The 22,510-nt window shown below is 35.5% G+C and overlaps 1 protein-coding gene across 1 annotated transcript in view; it reads left to right on the plus strand.

Moving 5' to 3' along the window:
- LOC111087181 overlaps positions 1-15,155 on the plus strand; it is a 22,813-nt gene extending 7,658 nt beyond the window's left edge. Inside the window, exons 2-3 of the mRNA XM_022392983.1 lie at positions 13,150-13,281; positions 14,603-15,155. Coding sequence (XP_022248691.1) covers positions 13,150-13,281; positions 14,603-14,844 — 374 coding nt within the window. The 3' untranslated portion in view covers positions 14,845-15,155. The remainder of the gene's footprint in view (positions 1-13,149; positions 13,282-14,602) is intronic.
- The last annotated feature ends 7,355 nt before the right edge of the window (positions 15,156-22,510 follow it).

The raw sequence follows: 22,510 nt of genomic DNA on the forward strand, positions 1-22,510 counted from the left end.
CTGATTAAAGAAATCACTTGGCTTTGAAGCAAAAAACATGTCAGTGTCCTCTTTAACACTTTCCACACTTGCATACGTTTTCCCATTAAGATGGTGTTGCAACGAACAAGAAAAAGATGGTAATCTGATGGTGTCCTATCTGGAGAATATGGTGGGTGGGGGAGGACCACCAACCCAACTCCATAATCTTGTGTTTCTGATGAAGGGCTTGATGTAAACGTTCCAGTTGTTGACTATAGATCTCTACATTGACAGTTCACTGTGGATTGGGGAGTTCAAAATGAATTACTCCTTTGATGTCCCACCAAATGCAAAGCATCACTTTCTGCGGATGGAGTCCAGATTTTTGGGTTGGAAGTAGTTTTTTTGTCTGGGACTGAGCCATTGTTTTTGGCGTTTAATATTCGCGTAGAGAATCCATTTTTCATCACCGGTGACAACTCTGTACAAAAATGGTTCACGCGCATTGCGTGCCAGAAGAGACGAAGCAACGTTCACACGTTGGAAACGTAGATCATCGGAGAGTTCGTGAGACACCCAAACACTTTCTTTATGGAGTTTTCTTATATTCCTTAGATGTTTACGTACTGTTTCATGAGATTCATGCAATTTCATGACCATTTCACGAGTGTGTTGCCTTGGGTTAAACTCAACAAGTGTCTTCAGAGCATCAATATCAATTCCAGTATGTCGGCCACTGCCATCAGAGTTTTTAAGGCTAAAGTCACCTGAACGAAACTTGCTGTACCATCGTTCATACTTACGAACGTTCAAAACATTTCCATAAACTTCTTTCATATTCTTTGTTTCCCTTCTTATATTCAAACAGCATTACATGCCGAATGTATGTCTTGTCGTGCGTTATCACTATAAGGAATTAGAGTAGACTAAACTTTACACATTATATAGGCTACACTAACGTGACGTTTAGGCGGTTCCTTTAACTATTATACGTGATGTAAGTTATTTGGGGTCTCGGCATGGCCAGGTGGTTAGGGCGCTCGAATCCCCATCCCGCCAAACATGCTCGCCCTTTCAGCCGTGGGAGCGTTATAATGTGACGGTCAATGCCACTATTAGTTAGTAAAGAGTAGCTCAAGAGTTGGCGGTGAGTGGTGATGACTAGCTGCCTTCCCTCTAGTCTTACACTGCTAAATTAGGGACGGCTAGCGCAGATAGCCCTCGTGTAGCTTTGCGCGAAATACAAAACCAAACAAACTAAACGTTTTTTGGGGGGGTTTATTAATCAAAGTGTTCCCAATTTTCTGACGACCTAATATTTTATGCCGTTTTTCCGTGAACTCGGATAAACCTATGATTGGATGGTTGGCGTTTTATGGCACAAAGCTAATGGGCTATCTGCGACTAACAGCTAGTAAAAATCTTAAAAGTTAAATTCAATAAAATGTAAAAATAAATCGAGTTAAAAACTAAACAACGTCCAAAATGATAAACCTACGAGAAAGAGCCAATGTAGTAATGCTTGTGTGTCAACTACCATGTTTGTCAAGTGTCACCTTGGCACTTAAGAAGACTTGTTATTGTAGCTATATTTCAACTATTACTTTTGCTTATAATATCATAAATGGATGACAAATTTAATGTTTTAGCCTTGTCCACTAAAGGAAAATGTCCACCAGAGGAAAACGTAATGGTTTTCATATTTCTAAGTGCTTTTGATATATGTACACGTAAAATCCACCCAGTTGCATTCTTAGATTAAATCAAAAACTATTTTTTTGTGATTGGGTCGAAATCTGGAAAGTAGTCTTTTCTTAAAAAAACCATTAAATAAAAAATGTCGAACGGATTTTGATTTTTTTAAAACGATGAGTTCCATTTGCTGTAGGAAATAAACAAATATAATTGAGTGGAAGGATACAAATTCAATTTCAACGGATATTATAAAATACAGATATCTTTTGTCTTAATAACAAAACATAGTTACTCTAATGAAGACTTAACCAAAGTAGTTCATGTAATGCCGGAGATTGTTATCTCTGTCCATTTTCCGCTGTTACTTCATGCGGAAAACTTTGTAACGCATTCTCTTTGCTTGGGTCTGTATATCGTATTGAACGAATGTGGCCTAGTAATTAGCATGTTTTGGGCTGTGATTTATCTATAAGAATGGCAGACAACTCCAAATCTTCGATCACATAAGAGTAGCCCAAGAATTAACGGTGGATTCTGTTGACTTAGCTGTCTTCCTTCTAGTCTATCTGTTCAAAATTAAGGATGCTTAGATAGCCGTTTGTGTAATTTTGCGCGAACACTCTGAAACAAACAAACTCTATATCGTTGCATTCAAACAATAATATTGACCTATAATTAGTGAATTTATCTAACAAAGCTTATATTACAAGTTCTATGGTAAAACTGACCGTTTAATAATAATTTTAGAAGTGTTTTCCTCTCTAGTGATAGATTGTGGATTTTCTAGACAGAACTAATAACTGTTGTTTTATTTCAGCAGCGTATATTTTGTAGTGCAAGGTTAACTTAGCCATATATCGCTTGAAAGCACACATCTTAATTGGGTTTTTCTAGATTTAATTGTTATGTTTTTGAATGCAGTCGAATATTTCTTGTTTGTTTGTTTTGGAATTAAGCACAAAGCTACACAATGGGCTATCTGTGCTCTGCCCACCACGGGTATCGAAACCCGGTTTCTAGCGTTGTAAGTCCGCAGACATACCTCTGTGCCACTGGGGGTCATATTTCTAGTTATCAGAGATTAACTGTGTTTCTGTGAATTAATCCATGAAAACTTAAACAAGAGGGAATCCTCAAAACCGTTTGCTGTGGTTCACTTCAACAAGTTAGAGGGCAGTCTGAAGGTGCCGCTCAATAAAGCTCATATTTGACGACTGACACGAGATGTGGAAATCGTCGACATAGAGCCCGTTTGCAACAGTAGGAGGGAGTTGCGTAGTGACAGCATTAAAAAGTGTGACATTCAAGACACAGCCCTTGCGGAAAGGAACGGGAAAGGGTTGAACCCACACGGACTTGGAATCGCATGTCCAGTGAAAAGTTCTGAATAAAAATGGGTAAATGGCCATGCAACCCATAGGAGTAGAGGTCCTACAAAATGTCATTCCTCCACGTAGTGTCATAAGCCTTCTCAAGATCAAAGAACATGGAAACACGATATTCTCTCTTGAGGAAGGCTTCCCTGATCGACGTTTCAAGACGAATCAGATTGTCCATGATGGAGTGCTGTCGACGGAACCCACACTAGGTGGGCGAAAGGAGCGAGTTTGATTCGAGGAACCAAACAAGATGAGCATTAACCATCCTCTCTAATACCTTACAAAGACAGCTAATCAAAACGATGGGACAATAACTAGAAGGAATCGGATCCTTCCCAGGTTTAGAGAAAGGGAGGACAATAGCCTGGTGCCAAACATCAGGAAAAACATGCTCCTGCAAGATCTGGTTTAAAATAACCAGAAGAATAGCAAGAGAGGCAGGAGAGATATGGCGCAGCATCTCATAATAAACATCATCAGGTCCAACTGATGTACTGCCAGATCGATGAAGAGCAAGTTTGAGTTCCACCAGTGTAAAGGGGCGACTATAGTCGTAGAGACGATCAGCCCCAAAGGAAAGAGGTGTTCGTTCTGCCCGAGACGTGATGGCTAAGAAGGCAGGGAAGAAACAGAAGTGCTAGAAGCACGAGAAAAGCTGTGGTCGAGAGCATCAGCAATGCTCTGGACCCCAGCAACTTCCTAGCCATTGGAGAGAAAGATGGAAAGGCGATGGGAAGCATGCCTTCCAGTGACTTTTCGAATCTTGTCACATATGGTGTTGGAACTGGTGGTAAAAAAAAAATGCTAGCAGTGAACTTAATCGAGTGAACGTTTGCTTTAACATCGAACCTGCCGGGCGTGGACACGGCCTGCTGATAAACTATGCAGTTAGAAAGAGAGGGGTACCGGGGAAAGGTATCCCAGGTCCGTTTTTGAGAGTTCCGTGCCTCCTGGATGCGGATACCGTGAAAAGCGTGTCGAGATCTCAGGAATAAAGTCAGCAGCTACCACACAGTCGTCTATTGATAGCAGACAGACAATGGTAGGATCAAGTTCGGAGAGATAGGTGAAAGAGGGCTAGTCAATCTTTTCCAACTTCCACCGTGGTATTCGGGTCGTATGTCATCGACCACGGCCAACCTCCCTCAAAATGAGAGGAAAGTAATCACTGCCCCGTGGGTCACTGTCAACCGTCCAAGAAAAGTGAAGGGAGCAGATCGAGAGTTCAATGGCAGTGAAAGACTGACTAGGTGCATGAAAATAAGTATAAGATCAAGGCGTGGTCTTTTACCAATGACTGGAGTTTTACTATTTTAGTTTTTATTAGGATTTGAGAGATACATTATTTAAGGAAAAATATTCAATACCCACTGACCCCACCCACCATAGGGTCCTACGAGGGGACGCACAATAATGTCAACCAAGCACACTACAGCAACACCAGGGCTTCGTGAGCACTATACCCAAACACCAGCATCAGAACAATGTTCACAACACCCGTTGAGAATGCTCGACAGTGGTACTAACTTGACTCTAGCCCAACAGAACCAACCGATTGACCCTGGGGCACCCCAAGACCACCTGTCTACAGGAATTCAAGGCCATTGTAGTGTGTTTGAGTGCCACAGACCCCACTCCACCACCAGGATCCTCTTCTCCCCTTCATGGGTCGCCACGCACGGCAAACACGTGGGTGGTTGTTCAGATCCCAGAGGAGGTAACTGAAAATACAGAACCTTCCCTGGGAGGTCCCCTCACCATGTAGAGGAATCCACCTCGATGGGCAATCGAAAGATTTGACTTCCTGAGTCCAATACTGTAACTAGATCTTAAATCGGTCAAGAGATGACGGCGCTATGAGCTTAAAGTTTGAAGTTGAAAAAATAAAATCTCAGAGCCGTTCTATGAGCCACTGTGCCGCAGCTAAAAATATAAATAATTATTTTTAAGTTGCATCTAGGAACAAATCACGAATGTGTAAAAAATTAGGTATTTGTTTTCTTCCATTATATATATATATATATATTTGTAATTGAAATAATAATTATATGCATTTTGGATGAAAATATAAACTATTTTAACTAAACCAATAAACGAAAATGTTCTACAGGAGAATAATCCAATTCTTATAGAATTTAGATATTAATTACAAAAATATTAACCTGTTACTATACTTAATTACTTATCATTTGAATACAATACCTTCTCTTATCACTGATTGTCATCCATAATCGCGAATATTTTTCTTCGGTAATAAATATGCTTAATATGCATTCATTGTTGGAAAATTAGTAAAACGTCTACGCTTTCATTTCATTACAGACTTTTAAAGTTTATAGTAGTGTAACTGAAAGAAAAATTAATCGAAAATTCTAATCATGAGTGAATTAAATATTTGAAGCAGTGTGGTGTAAGTATAACTGACGTAAGTGTGGTTGAAGATTACATTGAAATATCCCGTAGCTACAAGGAAAATAATAATGTCATTACATCTTATAGTATTGTTGCACGAGAGATATTGTACGGCTTGAAAAGATGTTTTTCGCTAGTCAGACCTGTTTTAGTTGTTCACCAAAAATGTCTGAAAATGACAGGACGTTTTCGTAAATACTTTGGTCATCAAGCAATCCGTAGGAGGTCTTAATTTCTATTATTCCAGAATTTTGTTTGTTTTTCTGCTGTTGTTAGAACATGTTTATGATACTATACGCTAATATTAGAACACCTGAATAATAATTGTATGCTGTTGTTGGAATACGTGGATGATATATGCTGTTGTTAAAACGTGTGGATGATATTATACACTGTTGTTAAACACGTGGATAACATTATATGCTTTTGTTAAAATATGTGAATGTAAATACGATATTACTTATATATAACATTTAAATCTTGACAAAAGAATTAGCACAAAGAATCTCATATAAAGTGTAATAAAGTTAAATAAGACACAAACTCGAGCGCTTTCGAATAGTTGACTACTCTTCTTCTATTATTTTTCTTTGTTCTCCTGAAGAAGAATGGTCAACTAATCGAAAGCGCTCAAGTTTTGGGTCTTATTTTAAGTTTATAACATTTCAATGAAACTCAAACGACCTTAATGAATAAAGTATATAATAATTTTCGTAATTAAAAACAAAAGTTTACAAATCGATTTTGCTTTCTTGTTTGTAATTAAGCACAAAGCTACACAATGGGCTATCTGTTCTCTGCCCATCACGGGTATCGAAACCAGGATTCTAGCGTTGTAAGTCCGAAGACATACCGTTGTGCCACTGGTGTGGCGATTTTATATGCCTTATTTAGCTCAGTATTTGATACTTTCGTTCCATTTTACTAGCTTCAAATTTTTTATTGAACAAAAGAAGATTTATTTTACCGTTAATATGCAATTTCGGTTTTTATGCACAGTAATTAATAAAGTAATGTTTTCTCTCTCTTTGTTATTTTTTGCCCTGCAGTTTCAAATGTTTAGATTTACCAGATTACACTTTTGACGTTTCAAACACAAGTTGCTTCGGAATTATCGGATTTATGAGATACTACTGTTTGTATTGTACAGTAAACTATTTAACTCTAACAAATTCAACGGTTGTTTATGATATTGCTTTGTCGTTTTGTTACCTTAAGTATTATGAATGTGTGCGTTTTATAGGATGAAGTTTTTATAAACATATAACAGCAAACTATTAAATATTTTTGTGCGATTTTTAATAATGATTCAATTAATGACTGCTTGAGAAAATGGTAAAACCATTTTTGAACAAGGTATCGTGTCAGAAAGAATGAAATAGAAACCAAACTACGCAAACTTAAAACCTGTATGTCAAGAATATTAAACAAAAGAGACATACATTTCTATGGTTAACTGTACAACACAAGTCGAGTAGTCTTACTATATACGATTTCTTACTGGCAAATGGCACGAAAAGGGATATATATATTTCTGCTTTTGTTACTGCTATTGGCTTTCTATCTTTACATTGCATTAGAATGACAATCTCTTAGGACTCGGACCGATTACTAAAAGCCTGTTCACATAGGAAACTAAAGACTGATACTTTATATTAGGTTAGCCTTTAAGTTAAAGATAAGTTTTATGAAAATGAAAGATCTTGAAAAAAGATAAGACCTCGCAAAGAGCGAAGGGGGATTTCGTGAACTCACTCGGGAAAACGTTCGAATTGATGTTTTTCAATGCTTTAACTGAAAGTAACAAACACAATTTTATAAATATTACATTGATAACTATAAAAAGTTTATCTGCTCTGAGAGAACAGGCGACGATCAGTTGAAAATACTCTACTGACTTTACTTTTTTATTTAGTTCTCTCATCCCCCCCCCCCAGTGGCACAGCGGTATGTCTGCGGACATACAACGCCTAAAACCGGGTTTTGACACCCGTGGTGGGCAGAGCATAGATAGCCCATTGTGTAGCTTTGTGCTTAATTCCAAAACAAACTAGTTCTCTCAACCTGAACGACATCTATTGTGATTCGTGAGCTAAGTGGTCAGAGATTAAAGTTTAATTTCTAGTCACCCATAACTTAAAGCTGCTGACCATAATAAGAGTAAACAGTCAGCACTTTACTTACTTTACACGGTGTTAGTTTGTGATAAATTGGTAATTTTCATATGGAGTTAAAACTAGGAAAACTTTATTACCTTAAACAGTGTTAGTTTGTGATAAGTTGGTACTTTTCATATGGTGTTAAAATCAAGTTAACTTTACTTATCTCAAACACAGGTAGTGCAAGATAAGTTGGCACCTAAACTACAACACGTTTTGAGTATAATTACATGTGCGAGATAAGTTAATACACAAACCAAGATAAATAATTCCACGTTTAATTACACATAGACCAGAAAAACATTGATGTTGCGGAAAGTTCAAAGCCAGCCCTCTCACAAATTTTAATGCTAGGTTCCAAATATTTTTGTGAAAGCTACGTTTGCACTACTATTTGTCACATTACCAAGCAAGCTGTTTATTTTTACATTTGTATATTTGTTCATTATTTGAAATTTTTCAATTTTTAACGTTTTACTGCTGGGTGTTTATTATCCATCCAATACTTATAATTTGGTATTAATAAATTGCATTATAATTCGGTTTAGCGTTTTAAAGTTCTTTTTGTTGTTGTTTGTTATGAAGCACAAAGCTACACAAAGGGATAGCTGTGCTCTGCCTACCACGGGTATCGAAACCCGGTTTCAAGAGGTATAAGTCTGCAGACATACCACTGTGCTACTGGGGGCGTTTTAAAGTTAACGACTTAGTTGATGTTCTTCAATCGATAATTGCAATCTAAGGATTGCGGGTTCGAATCCCCGTCCCACCAAACATGGTCTTTCTTTCAGCCGTGGGAGCGTTATAATGTAACAATCAATCCCACTATTCGTTAGTAAAAAAGTAGCTCAAGAGTTGGCGGTGAGTGGTGATGACTAGCTGCCTTCTCTCTAGTCTTACACTGCTAAATTAGGGACAGCTAGCGCAGATAACCCTCGTGTAGCTTTACGCGAAATTCAGAGAACAAACAATCAATCGATAATTTATTTGGCTATTGCTAAAATAGCTCCGTTTGTCACGAAATCGATCGTAAGAACGCATATGATGTAATGAAAGTATGTGGACAAATGAACATTAGTTAGACTATTAAAACATGCTTTAAAACACGTAATACGATCGTTATTCGTTTCCTTGCCTGCTTGGTAAATAATTAAACAAAATTAAATCTCGGTATTCTACTGGCAGCTTAACCGACTAGAAGCAAACCAACAATCATGTTATTAATTTGATAATAGTTTCTCTTTTTCACTGTTATTCGTATTAAACACAAGCTGAAATGTAGAAAATGAAGAAAAGCAAAACGTGACCGTATTTCACGTTTCTTTTCACGAGAACGGTTTCTGTTATTTGTTAAAACAATAATAGATAACAGTAAAATTGTAATGGGTAGCTAAATAGGTAACCAAGAAAGAAAAATTTTTAATCTAGATTTTTTTTGTGGCACAGCGGAATGTCTGCAAACAATGCTAGAAACGGGGTTTCGATACCTGTGGTGGGCAGAGCACAAGTAGCCCATTGCGTAGCTTTGTGTTTAATTCCAAACAAACAATATACTAATATATATTGTTATTATTATATATTATATTCTTTGTGGAATAACTATCCTTACTTATCCTATACGTCTCAAGATATAGTTTTCTTCAAACCATAAATGTATGTTTCATCTAATCTATAATAATATTATCTCTTGATATTAAAGGATCGTATGTCATGAAACAGGTATTTTGTGTTACCCGAGTTTTGTTTCTCTAGTTTCAAAGTAACCAACATATTAATCTTAAACATTTCCCGCTCTCGATACTTATGGCCTAGGAGTTCCTTGTTCCATGAACGTATTCAATACATTAATACATGCGTGACGTTGAAAAAAAACATGTCATAGAAATAGATAAAAGCTAACAAAGCCAGTAGTTAATTACACACACACTCATATATATATATATATATATATATATATATTTCTAGAAGCATTATATCCTAATATTAAGCCAATAAATTTGATATTTGATCCTGTTCTTGGGCGTGTTTGTGCCTTCTGTCATAACACATTGAAATCTAATACAAGTGTGTATTACTACGTATTTATTTAGTCAGTGAGTGATAGTGTACTCTTAAATTAATTACGTCTTTAGTTTACTCATATAAGCATCAAATGTTCTAGAACTTATAGGCTCATTCCTTAAAACAATGATTTGTTTTTATGTTTCCTGAAAAAATATCACTTATCAATAGCAGTATTGAATAAATTATGAAAACTTGAAACAGAAAATTCCTTAACACGGGTAATGTTATTCAGTATAGATTTTTTATTGCTGTTAAACTAATCTCTAATACTTTTGAACTTTTTTTATTCTAAAATTGTTTCAAATTTATAAATATAAAATGGGTTGGTACGTTGCATTAAAGCGATTTTTGCAAATCAACAACTCACGTGAAAACCACAGCCGATATAAAGTCGTGGTGGAACGGCATGTATCAAATTACATTTTGACATTGAATATTTTGCGTAGGAAAGACCAACGATGACATCACACTTCCTACAAAATTCCATAATTGGATCATTGATATGACATTCAAAAGTTTTAGTGCATACTGGAGAGATTTACACATTTGTATAAACAGTTTAGCAAAAACGACCTTTACACTCCAGATATATACAAAAGAACTTTTTTATTTTAAACAACGTTTTAGCTTCATCATGGTTAAATATACACAACTATTTGATATTAGACTATTCGTTAAACACTGATAAAGCCGCTAGGTGAAGTGTTGGTTAAATATAATTATTTTATGTGTGTGTGTGTGTGTATATGGAGAATAAAGGTCGTTTTTTCTAACCTTGATAAATATGTCTTCCGATGGCTATTTAGATATTCCAAAACGGGGATATATCTTACACTTACTGGCATTGGAAAAACGAAGGAATATGAATCAACTTGGGGAACTAGAACAATTCAGAAAGAGACCTGCAACAAGTCATACTCCAGCTGTATTACACAAATTATGGCATCTTTTAACAGGCTTGAATCCACGAACACATAGGTCAGAGGCAAAAGCCGTCCACGCGTCGCAGGCAACAGTACGCAACATAATAGTGAAGGATCCCTGTCTGTAAAAGAGAGACACATGCTGCTTCTACGACATATTGGTTCAAAAGTTGTATACATCAAACAGCTGGATAGTGAAACGAGTATTCATACTCGTCTATACAAAAATATAACGAAACCTTTTGAAATGAAAAGTATTCTACAGGGCTATTGTCAACCATCACATATAGAGTATGACTGGACGTGGCGACATGGACAGTAACAACGTAGTAAGGCTTCAAAATCGTTTTAAAACAACGTACTCAACATCTGTATAGACATTATAATATCACTGCAAGAGTCACTGATCACATAGTGAAAAGGAAAGGAAAATAGATAGATATATGGATAATTAAAAAGGTAGAATTTAGTTTCATCGTTGCAGAGCAAATAGTGTGAATATAAGATAACTTAGATTTTGACAGAATTTTTAAAACAATTATTAACATTGAAATATCTCGCACATGACCCATATTTAATCAGAACATAATACAATATATTTGTATATTTTAAACGACGTTGTTCGGAGTCTTTTGGTGCAAAGCAACGAGGCTATCTGCAATAAACAACTCATGTTTGAGTGAATCCAGCAAACAACAACAACAAGGAGTTAATGACAATTTTTGATCTACGTGACAGAACAATTTAATGCGTAGTTAACATCATTGACAGTCATTAAGTATTCAACAAATTTCTGGTAAAACTAATGTTACGAAAGGTTATGGCGAAAACTAGAAATATTTTGTGTAGAGTTGTTGATTGTATTAACTGTACACACTTTATATGCAAGTCTGAAAGATCTACCTAGGTGTCTCTGACAGTACGAATGAATGAGCATGTTTTTGTTTTACCTTTCCCTGGTTATTTTATCCGTGCTTGCGTGTAAGATTTTAAATTCAAACGTTTGTGTAATCGAACGTTATGTTTTGGAGACATGCTTCTTTTTTTATTCTTGCTGTTGTCTCGGTTGCAAAATGGGTTAACTTTATTTCTTTTATCAATAAAAGAAACATTATTATATTCTGTGTTACTGTCGTTTATCATTTAAATCTCATGTATAAAAACAAGCAACTAAATTAATAGGATAAGGGAATTTTGATCGTTGTTTTTTTCATAGTTTCCACGCAATGTTTAAACTGTTAAACTGCGCGTATATTTCATAGGTTTAATAGGTGTATTTCCCTAATTCTTTTACATTTAAAGACATGTACAATTGTGACTTGAGTTTCACAATGTGATGATTATGACAAGCCCACATTTGCTTAATTAAGTAAAATGGGTGGATATTCCAGACCTTCCACTGCTATCAGATAGTGCAAGAATTATGAACATTTTAAGAAGTTCAAAATGTTCACTAGGTAGAAAATCAAATTAACCAGTGAAAGGTTTATAGCAAAGCCCATAGAAACATTTGATAGTAATCCTTCTCATCTAAGCATTCCTTCTAATTACTGGAATTACTCCTTTAATTACTTTTGGGCGGAAGATTCTCGCTTCAAAGAAACAGGAATTTAATTACTTTTCTAAAACTTTATTTTATTACGTTAAAACTTTAACATGTTTTCTGCTCATGTAAACAATTTAATTCCAAATCTTTGATTATCAGTTACTTTACATTTTGATTGCATCTTTAAAAAGCTTGTTGTTACAAGGTATCCTTATAGTAAAATTGACAAAGCGAGTTATAAACCTAATGAAAATATTTTCTGTAGAGAGCATATATGTCTCAATAGAACACTGATCTGTATTCTGTTTAAACATGTAGTACGTTCTCTAAATAAGATATTTTCATCATGTTTATAAATCGATTTTGTCAGTTTTATTGTTGTATTAGCATAATGTGTTTCCATACATCAATACAATTTATTAAAGATCTAAGCCTTTTTTTTTCTTTAAAAATAGTCGTTATCTGGTACCACGGTGGGACAGCTTAAAGTCTACGGACTTACAACACTAAATTACGGGGTTCGATTCCCTGCTCTAAACAAAACATACACATTTATCTGCACTATAAATCTTTGGTCAAAAATACACTGCGAGAGGTATACTGTGTATGAAATAGCCGCTTAATTTCATATGGACAACTCCTGTCATCTGACTAGTTTTTGGGACGATGTTTTAGACACTCTGCTGAGTTCGAATAAAGAACTTGGCACATAATTCAGAGAACTCGATTCCAAAACCAGGGAAAATGCAGAAGTAATCCATATGAAACGTTAACATGTCAACATACTGCTTAAAGCCTTCCTTAAAAGAACATAGCCACACTTGTTAAGTAATGATCAGTTTTTAACTCAGAAAACTTACAAAAAAAAGAAGGCGATAGGTAGGCCCATGCATAAGCGGAGGCTTTAGCGTATTTAAAATATTTTTAAATGAATAAATATGCTAAAGTTTTTCTTGTAGTTCATAATTTGTTTACATGTTATAGTTATCGTGTATCCTAACTACTTTCAGTGGCAGGAATTCGATGTGTACAATGTTTGTCAGATGTGGATCCAGAATGTATAAACAATCCTCCTCCAGCCAAGATCTGCCACGGCAAGGACATGCTTTACTGTATTGTGATCGAACAAAGAACACCTAGTGGTAAGTTCATTAATTTAGTATGTTACCCCTGCTGCTTTAATGACGCCCTCCGGTGGCTCATCAGAGTAAGACTGAGGAGCTCATAACGCTATAAACTGGGTTTCGATACCACTGGTGGGCAGAGCACATACAGCTTTGTGTAACTTTGCGCTTAGCAATAAACAAAAAAAAACCTTTAATGACTCTTGAGTAATTATTTTAATCTATTTTCTACGACATCAAAAAGTATCAGTAATATTCTCAGTTGTATTTCAACTATTCTTCTTCTGATGATGAATGGCTTGACAGTGGACTTCTAGCTAGTCATCATGATGCCATTTTATATTATTGTTATGGGTCGTGGCTGCAGCTGCTATATGTTATCAACATTGTTAAAATATAAACAGTCTGATTAGAAATTTGATATTCATTATTATTATTATAATAATAAAAAACGTGCCAGTAGAGTTTGGTTTGCTTACCTTCCATTAGAGGCGCTTTTGATCATAAGAAGTTGGATCTGTACATTTTTGGTTTCGTTTGGTTGTTTGACGCAAAGCAACTAGGCTATCTGCGCCAAACAAATACTATAGAATGTAAAAAAAGAAAGAAATGTAAAAGTTAAACAATACCCCAAAAATCAGGTAAAAATGTTTAATAGAATGAAAAAGGCTAATGGCCCGTAAAAAGCTAAAAACATGTCGAAAATGGTGCCGCAGTGTACAATTTTGCCAGCAGTAATTTATCCAAATAATTAATAAGGATGTATAAAGTTTCATTTGTATATTCACCGTAACATCTGTTTTCTGTGTTCAACTGTTGGTGTTTAACTGGAGAGTTATGCAAATAAAGAAAATGTAATGATTAGAATAAATTTATTTTTATTATATAATTTGTTGTTTGGGATTTACTGGCGCAAAGCAATGTTACTTAAGTAAGAACCGGCTCTTAGTAACATGACGTGATAGTTTCACAACTTGATTTTGATAAGATAATGCATGATCGATAATTGAGTAAATTTTGAAACAGCTGTTTATGGAATAATAGAATTATCTCAGTACGACATTTCGTCTCTAACAGATGATCATGTACAACATTCAACGTACAAATACGCCGAATCAAATAACTGTATTTATGATGATTGGACGTGTTTATAATTTGAATGTATTTGTACATAATCATATCTCATCGTTAGAGACAAAACGGTGTACTGAAATCTATTGTCCAACAATTAGCTGTTTCAAAACTTTATGCTGTGTTCTGCTGAACTGTGAAAACGCGTCTCCCCTACCATCCTCGCGTTCATAAAGTAACGATATTAACATTTATATTTCTTTTCAAGGCGAACTTCTTCATTTAACAAGAACCTGTAGTCCTGGAGACATCATCACTGAAGAATGTGATGATGGCATCGCCGAGGGAGGACAGACTATATATATTTGTCATCGAGTATGTGGCACGGACGGTTGCAACCGTGGAGCACCTTCTGGTGGTATAACTATTCTACCGCTCTTTGTATTTACTCTTCCCTCCCTCTATATGGTGCATTTATATATCAATAAATTCAGTTTTCACCAGAGCTAAATTATTTTTAGACAAACTTAGTAATTTCAAACTCCATGAACCAAAGGAAAAGTACATTTCAGTAATTATCTAAAGAATGTAGAAAACGGAAAAAAAAACAACAACAACATAAGATCCCTAGAATAGCTCGTCCACTTCAAACTATTTTGTTTTCGTATAGATGTAATATTTCAATACAATGTAAAATATTAATTTATTACACAAAGCATTCTATTTATTACTCACTCTCAGATTTAAAAACCGTTAAAAAGGTAAAAAGAAGTAAAACTCCATAAAAAGTATAAAGGAAATAATTATGTTAGAAACATATTACATAAATACACATACACATTAAATGGTAATATGGATTTGAGTGTGCTGTATTTTTATTCAAGTTCATCTGCTCCTTGACCAGTTGGTGTAGTAATCATTTATAATTTTATATAATGAGAAACAATCAGACGCAATAATACACGTTTCATCTAGAAAATTAAACCTTTAGTGGACCTAAATAATCTAATAATAGTTTAGAAGCTAGTTTAAGTCAGAGGTAATCTGAATATCTTGATTCGAGGCTTTTATGCTATTAGATGCTCTAATTGAAGACCCCAACCAAATTAAACCATAAAAATGAAGTAACTAATATACTGTTATTTGAGTTACTTTTGCATATTTTGTTATCCTTTCAATCACCCCTTTTGCTGTTATGATGACATATACTGTTAGCGCAGGCACTTTTCTGATGACAGGGGCATTTGAAAGGGAATATTTTTCCATTTACCGCGATTTTTTTGAAATTATATCCCCCCTCCCTCCCAAACCAGAAAATCCATGGCCTCCTGTTTAAGATTTTCTAATTTAAGTGATCTCCAGCTTTTCACATTTTCAAATAGAAATTAACAGCTTCTGCAGAAAGAAAGCTATCTAAATAGATAACAACAGAAAAATTAACCCAATAGCGTATGTAACTAATTTAATATACCATTCTAATAGGAATATATATAATGTAATCAAACAAAAACAATAATGACTAAAGTACATTATTCCATCAGTTGATAACTTGCAGCTTCTATCTATTAGCCATATGCAGAAAGTCATCAAAATCTTTGTTACACTTTTTTGTATTCCTTATTCAAGTAATTTGACACTTTATATAAAACAGCTATTTTTTTTTTAATGCGTAACTTATTTTAATAAGTTCTCGTTAAGTGAACTCCACTTAGGCGTTATATGATAGGAAACCAAATCTGTAGAACTTCGGAGAAGATAAACTTATTACAATTATTTATATACATATATAACTTATTGAACTTATTTAAGCACTTGTATGGATACGATTATATTGAGACAAAAATATTACCCGTTATTATTTAAACTCGATTTATTCAAATAAACGTTTAAAACAGTTTTTGTTTGTAATATGTCTGTTTGAAGAAACGAATAGAATTGCTTTTTTAAAGCGTTTCGGTGTTTAACTTTATAAAATTGTAAATTTTGTGGCTATCAATATCAAGTCTCTATGTGGAATTTTATTCAGTAGTACTTTAACAGTAGCTATATTAAGCCTAGTTTCTATGACGTGTAGTGTTTACTGTTCGTGGTATTTGAATAAAATTATTTCACCTTATCTTGTCCAATGTCTTGAACGGAACGCTGCATTAAAATTAAACGATGCAAGAAAATAATTGCCAATAATAATGCTTCTTACTTAAAAAAGAGCCCCCTCCCCCAGTGGCACAGCGGCATGTCTGTGAACTTGTACTGCTAGAAACCGGGTTTCGATACCCGTGGTGGGCAGAGCACAAATAGCCCATTGTGTAGCTTTATGATTAATAACAAACAACAACTAAAACGGAATATATTTGTTTCCTATTGTAGAGTTGAAAACTTTGACTAAATTGCAGTACCCACTTAAATGTGCAAATTAACTCATTTCTTGAGTACAAAAGATTGAAAATGATTCGAAATATTTATAAACGAACTGTCAAATCATTCAGAAACATTTCCGAATTAAGTTATTACAAATCAAGAAGTTAGAACTAACGTGAGCTTTCTAAAACACACGATAATTAGCCCTTTTTTATAGCTTTAAATAAAAGTGAAAAGGTTGGTTGGTTTTTGGGGTATAATGGCGCAAAGCAACGTGGCTATCTGCGCCAAACCGCTGTGTAAAAATAAAAGAAAATAGCAAAAATGAAAACATGTTTAACAAAGCCCGAAAATTAGGTAAAAATCTAAACAGAAGTTAAAAAGGCCAATGGCCAGCAAAAAAGCTAAAAACACAATCAAGTTAGACATCACCAATGACGCCGTCCAACGTTAAGGGTAAACCCTTAGATAATACATGTCTAAAATGGTTCCGCTCACACTTGTAACGACGTCACGAAAGTAAAACGTGGGCAGTTGTGACTTGAGTGTCTGAAAGACCACACTTTGGCGGATCAATCCCACAAAAAAGAAAACGATGATTAAAAAACTGATCAATGCGTAGCCTAGTCAAGAAAAGTTCCTCCCGTTGATCCTTACAGAAACTATACAGTCAAACAACAACAGGTTTGATCTGGAAAAGCTTGTTATGAAGTTGCTCACCCCAAATCGACTGCCAACTGGCGCGGAGCCGGGCTTTGATCACAGGATCATAGTCCATATATGGGACAGGCACGGCTGTGACAGTACCAGAGCAGACGGACTTGTTTGTTTGTTTCTAATTATGCACAAAGCTATACAAGGGCTATCTGTGCTCTGCCCACAACGGGTATCGAAACCCAGTTTCTAGCGTTGTAAGTCCGTAGACATACCGGTGTGCTACTGGGGGGCAGGCGGACTTAACTGCGGTGTCAGCAAGTTCGTACCCACAAATACCGACATGGTCAGGTATCCAGAAAAACTGGACAGAAATGGAAAACAGTGAAAAGTGGGCAGAGTGAGAACTTATATAAAGCTATTTCAGGGCCGATAGAGAGTTGTTTGGGATTTAGCCGCGCAAAGCAAAGTGGCTATCTGTAAATAAAGAAAAACTCTATTAAAAAAAAAGATAAAAAGAAACAAGTTAAAAGCTAAAAAATGTTCAAAAATCAAATAAAAAACTCAAATAGAATTAAAAAGGCCAATCGCCAACAGAAAACTAAAAACATCAAGCTGGACAATGTCACCATCACAAATGACACTGTCCAAAATTAGGTGGTGGGTAAACCGTTATAAAACATATGTCTAAAATGATACCGCCGCTAACGTTCGTAACGGAGGCACGAAAGTAAAATTTGGGCAATTGTGAATCAAATGCCACAAAGGCCACACATCGGCAGATCAGTCCCCCATAAAAGAAATAGATGAGTAAAAAAAAAAAAAACTAATCACAAAACAACTTTCTCCCATGTTTGATCTGGAAAAGCTTGTTATGGAAGTGCTCACCCAGAGTCGCTTGCCAACTGGAGCAAAGCCGTGCCTTTATCACAGGACCATAGCAATTCCAGAGCCAATAGAGAGCTAAGAGAGTCAGGATAAATAGTACAGTTAGTGTACTGCTTAGCTTCTACATGATCCAAGGCAAGAGAAATGGCATACAACTCGGTAGTGAACACAGAATCTGTAGAGGGGATCCTGTGAGCAACCACCGAGCCACTACAAACCATGGCAAAGGCCACTGATCATCTGATTTCGAACCACCCGTGAAAACGGGAACAGAAGAATGGTTCAAAAGATTTTTGGCAAAGATAAGACGGTACTTCTAATCGGGTGTATCTGCTTTCCTCAGATGACTCAATAAAATGTCACAGGTGAGGATGGTACGAACCATGGCTGGATGGACCGATCATCAGACTCAGCAATAGCATCCAATTACAGACCCAATTTAGCCAGCTGCTCCTGGATGCGAATACCAAAAGTAGGAATAGAATACAATCTGTGACGAAAGAGCATAGCGCATTGGGGGAGGACGACACAACCCCAGATGGAGTTGTGTCCATTAAACTCTCCCAGGATTAAAAATGGAGATGACAGACCATCTATTTGGAAAGAGCACAGCCCACTGTGGAAGAAAGACAACCCCAAATGGGATGCTGTAGTAAGAATCAAAACTTAGTAGCTTATTGCAAAGAAAGTTGCAAGTGTCGGATGTAAAAAGGAGGGTCATGAGACTCAGTGTACAAGTGTGGAAAGCTCCTGTGCTGAACAAAAGCCCCAGATGGTGGACAAGGTCCAGCACCTTCAATGCAAAGAGCTTGGCAGAACCATAAACCCATGGTCCAGTTTGGATCATATGAGGGCATGATAGATCTTGAGTATAGAACGATTATATGCTCCCCATGAGGTGGAAGAGAGGACACAAAGGATGTTGAGTGTCCTTATACACTTCATACGTAGCTGCTTGATGTGAGAAATTAAAATAAGCTTACAGTCAAAGATAAGTCCCAAAAAGGGGAAAATAGAAGTGCTGGAGAGATAAGTAAAGCACTTCCCGAGAATATCGGCGATGCTCTGTACATCAGCAACTTTCTGACCATTGGAGAGTAAGATGGAAAGGGGATGGGAAACATATTTCCTATTAATCTGCCGAATCTTGTCCCTGATGACTTCAGAACTGGTGGTAGAAGAAATGCTGGTGGTGAACTTAATTCAAGATTCCTTCTGCCTTTGACGTCTGACCTGCCGAGCATAGGCACGGGCCCTCTGGAAAGCAATACAGTTAGAAAGAGTGGGATACCTGCAAAAGGTATCCCAGGCTAATTTATGAGCCTTCTGTGTCTGCTGGCAGGAGACCATCTATGGACGAGGAAACGTGTCGGGGTTTTTGGAGATAGAACGAACAGCTGCTTGAATTATATAATCTGTTACTGCTTCCACATAGTCATTGATAGATGGAAGTTCTGAAATAGAGGTGAAAGAGAGCCATTTGGCTCGGTCCAACTTCCACTGTGGCACCGTGGGTCAATGTCACACCTCCCCCCCAAGAAAAACCAGAAGAGAGAAGGTGGTGATCAGAGCATATACTCCACAGAACGACCCCTTCCATCAATATCAGCACCACCCCAGAAGGAATTGTGTCCATTAAAGTCTTCCAGGATTAAAAAGGGAGGCGACAACTATTCTATGAGAGTATCAAGGTCTGATTGATAAAATAAAGGTATGTATTTATTCAAATCAACTGGAAAACCATCAAATGCATGCTTACAGAATAAGGATCTTTTCTCACTTGAACTGGTTTTAATTACCATCGAAAAATTAAATCAAAGTAAAAACGATACAGCATTAGACATTTCATTCAAAATTGAAGTTACAACATTCGATTTACCAGTAGGCAGTGCCAGACGTAAGTTATGAAACATTACTCTTGATCGACTTTAAAAACGATCTGTTATTATAAATAATAACTATGACCTTTGCTGTTTTAATCCGAAAGTAATAGCCTGAGTATCACTCAAAAAATAATCCAAAAACATAATAGTATTAGAGATCAACAATGACCGATGCTTAAACGTATGGCTAAAGACTTACATAGTTTGTCTATTGGTCCGGAAGAACCATGTGGTAGAGAAGACGTTTCTAAATTTGAACGTCATTTAAATGTTCAAATACAGGTAGTATCTTAGTAAAATTTCGATCGTGTAATATATAAAGGTTCTTCATTCACAGACAAAATCTACTTTTAGTACCATGATTATCATTTCGACGTCATAACGTCAATGAGAGGTTTTCTCGAGGTAAATTATTACTGTTCAGAATGTGACAAGTCATTTAAACATTTAAATAAACTTCATTGTTCTGAATATTGTAATGTTTACTATAGTAATGAATGCTCAAAAGGTCAACACAGTTTGTTCTGTTTGTAACAGATTTTGTAAATCTGCAGCATGTTACAACCGATATAAATCAAAGAATGGTAAATAAACGATATCTTCGTGTAATAATTTTTACCAGTCTAAAAGTTGTTTTGGCATTATTGAGAGAAAGAAACGTAATCACGAATTTCATTGATGTGTCAAAATCATATGTCTTAAATAATCATGTTTTCTACTGGATAAAAGCAAAGATTCGTCAAATAAATACTTATTTTTTTATTTTGAGACAGATCAGGAAACCAGAATTCACGAGGTAAACTATTGTGTAGTTCATGATTAATAAGGTAAAGGTATAAATTTAAAGGTTGTAAGTCGTGTGGCGAATTGTGTTAATTCTTACTTTAAAAAAAACATAAGAATTATAGAGCTATAGTGCATAATATGGAAGGTTTTGACGGACACTTTATCTTAAATTATCTTATTCGTTAAAGGATAAAACCCGACATTATTATAAACGGTGGAAAACATTATAGTTATGACCATCAAAATTCTCAGAATTAGAATAATTGACAGTTACAATTTTATACCTATATTTATCATTGTTTCAAAAAACATTGGGATTAAAAGAACTACAGAAAGGATATTCCCCTCATCTTTTCAATATAAAGCCAAATGAGGAATATGGAGAACATATAACGGATGCCAGTTTTTACTCTCCTGACACCATGTCAGCACCTCTAAGACAAAAGTTCCTGGATTGACACTGTCAGCGACGAGAGGAAGAATACATCTTTGACTTTCAAGAAGAGATGTACTTTTTTGTTGAAAGTTATATTTATCATTCTTTATTATTATCGCGTTCAATTCCTCAAGGAAACTTGCATCAATTGAAAATAGTTTTTATGTCAAGTACTTACACGTCTTGTTATAGGATGTGTTGACAACGGTGGATTTAATGGATTTTAGAAAAATATCAATCACTTTGAACTGTGACCAACCTCTCTTCTTTGAAGTGTAGACGATAATGACGTCAGTATTTTAACAGTGGTTTTGTGTACTGTATGTATGTGACCACGCGGTGACCTTTCCATTCTCAAAGGTCTGTATGCATGTGAAGTAAAGTTAAACAGTATCAAGGTTTAACTAGTTTGACATCAGTTCGAGATCATACGGGTTCGTTAGTTTTGTAAACTTGTAATAGAAAATGGGGAACAAAATGCAGAAATTTGTCTGTGTGTTTCGTGATTGTATGCTTTCATTGATAATGACCCCAGTTCGAAAGAACAAAGATATTTTGTATATTCTGCTTGAAACTGGGTTTTGAACACGTTACATCACTAACGTGGTTCTCAAAGATTTATAGAAAGTGATGTTATTTCATAATAGTAATAATCATATTAAATGTAGTAAAATGTAAGTTGAAATCTCATTCAAACAAATGATAACATGTTACGTTAAGTAATGTTTTTGACATTGTTCATATGAGGAAGTCCACCCTTGTAAAACCGTGTAAGATAAAGTAACGTGTAATATAAAAAAATTATCATATAAAGTCAAACTAGTGAAAGTGTAAGTTTTAATTATTGCATAATAGACGTTTTATTGATGATGTAAAATGTAATATTTTGTTGTGTAAAGTTAAATCAGTAAAAGTATAAGTTTCAATTATTGCATGACAGCGCCCTTTTTAGGGCTATTGAATTAGCGATTTAAACCTATTAAATATAGACATGTTGAGACACAAATTATGTCCGTCATTGTCTATGACAGCCTGTCATGGCGGCCTGTAGAACCTCTTAGCCATGTTAAATTAAAGTATATATTTTTTCTTGTAAAGGTTTACAGCTGCGAAAGTATACCTTACTTGAAAACATCACGATAAAAATAAACAAAAACAATACGTCTTTTAG

Source organism: Limulus polyphemus, unplaced genomic scaffold, assembly GCF_000517525.1.
Source record: "Limulus polyphemus unplaced genomic scaffold, Limulus_polyphemus-2.1.2 Scaffold1, whole genome shotgun sequence".
Classification (NCBI taxonomy): domain Eukaryota; kingdom Metazoa; phylum Arthropoda; class Merostomata; order Xiphosura; family Limulidae; genus Limulus; species Limulus polyphemus.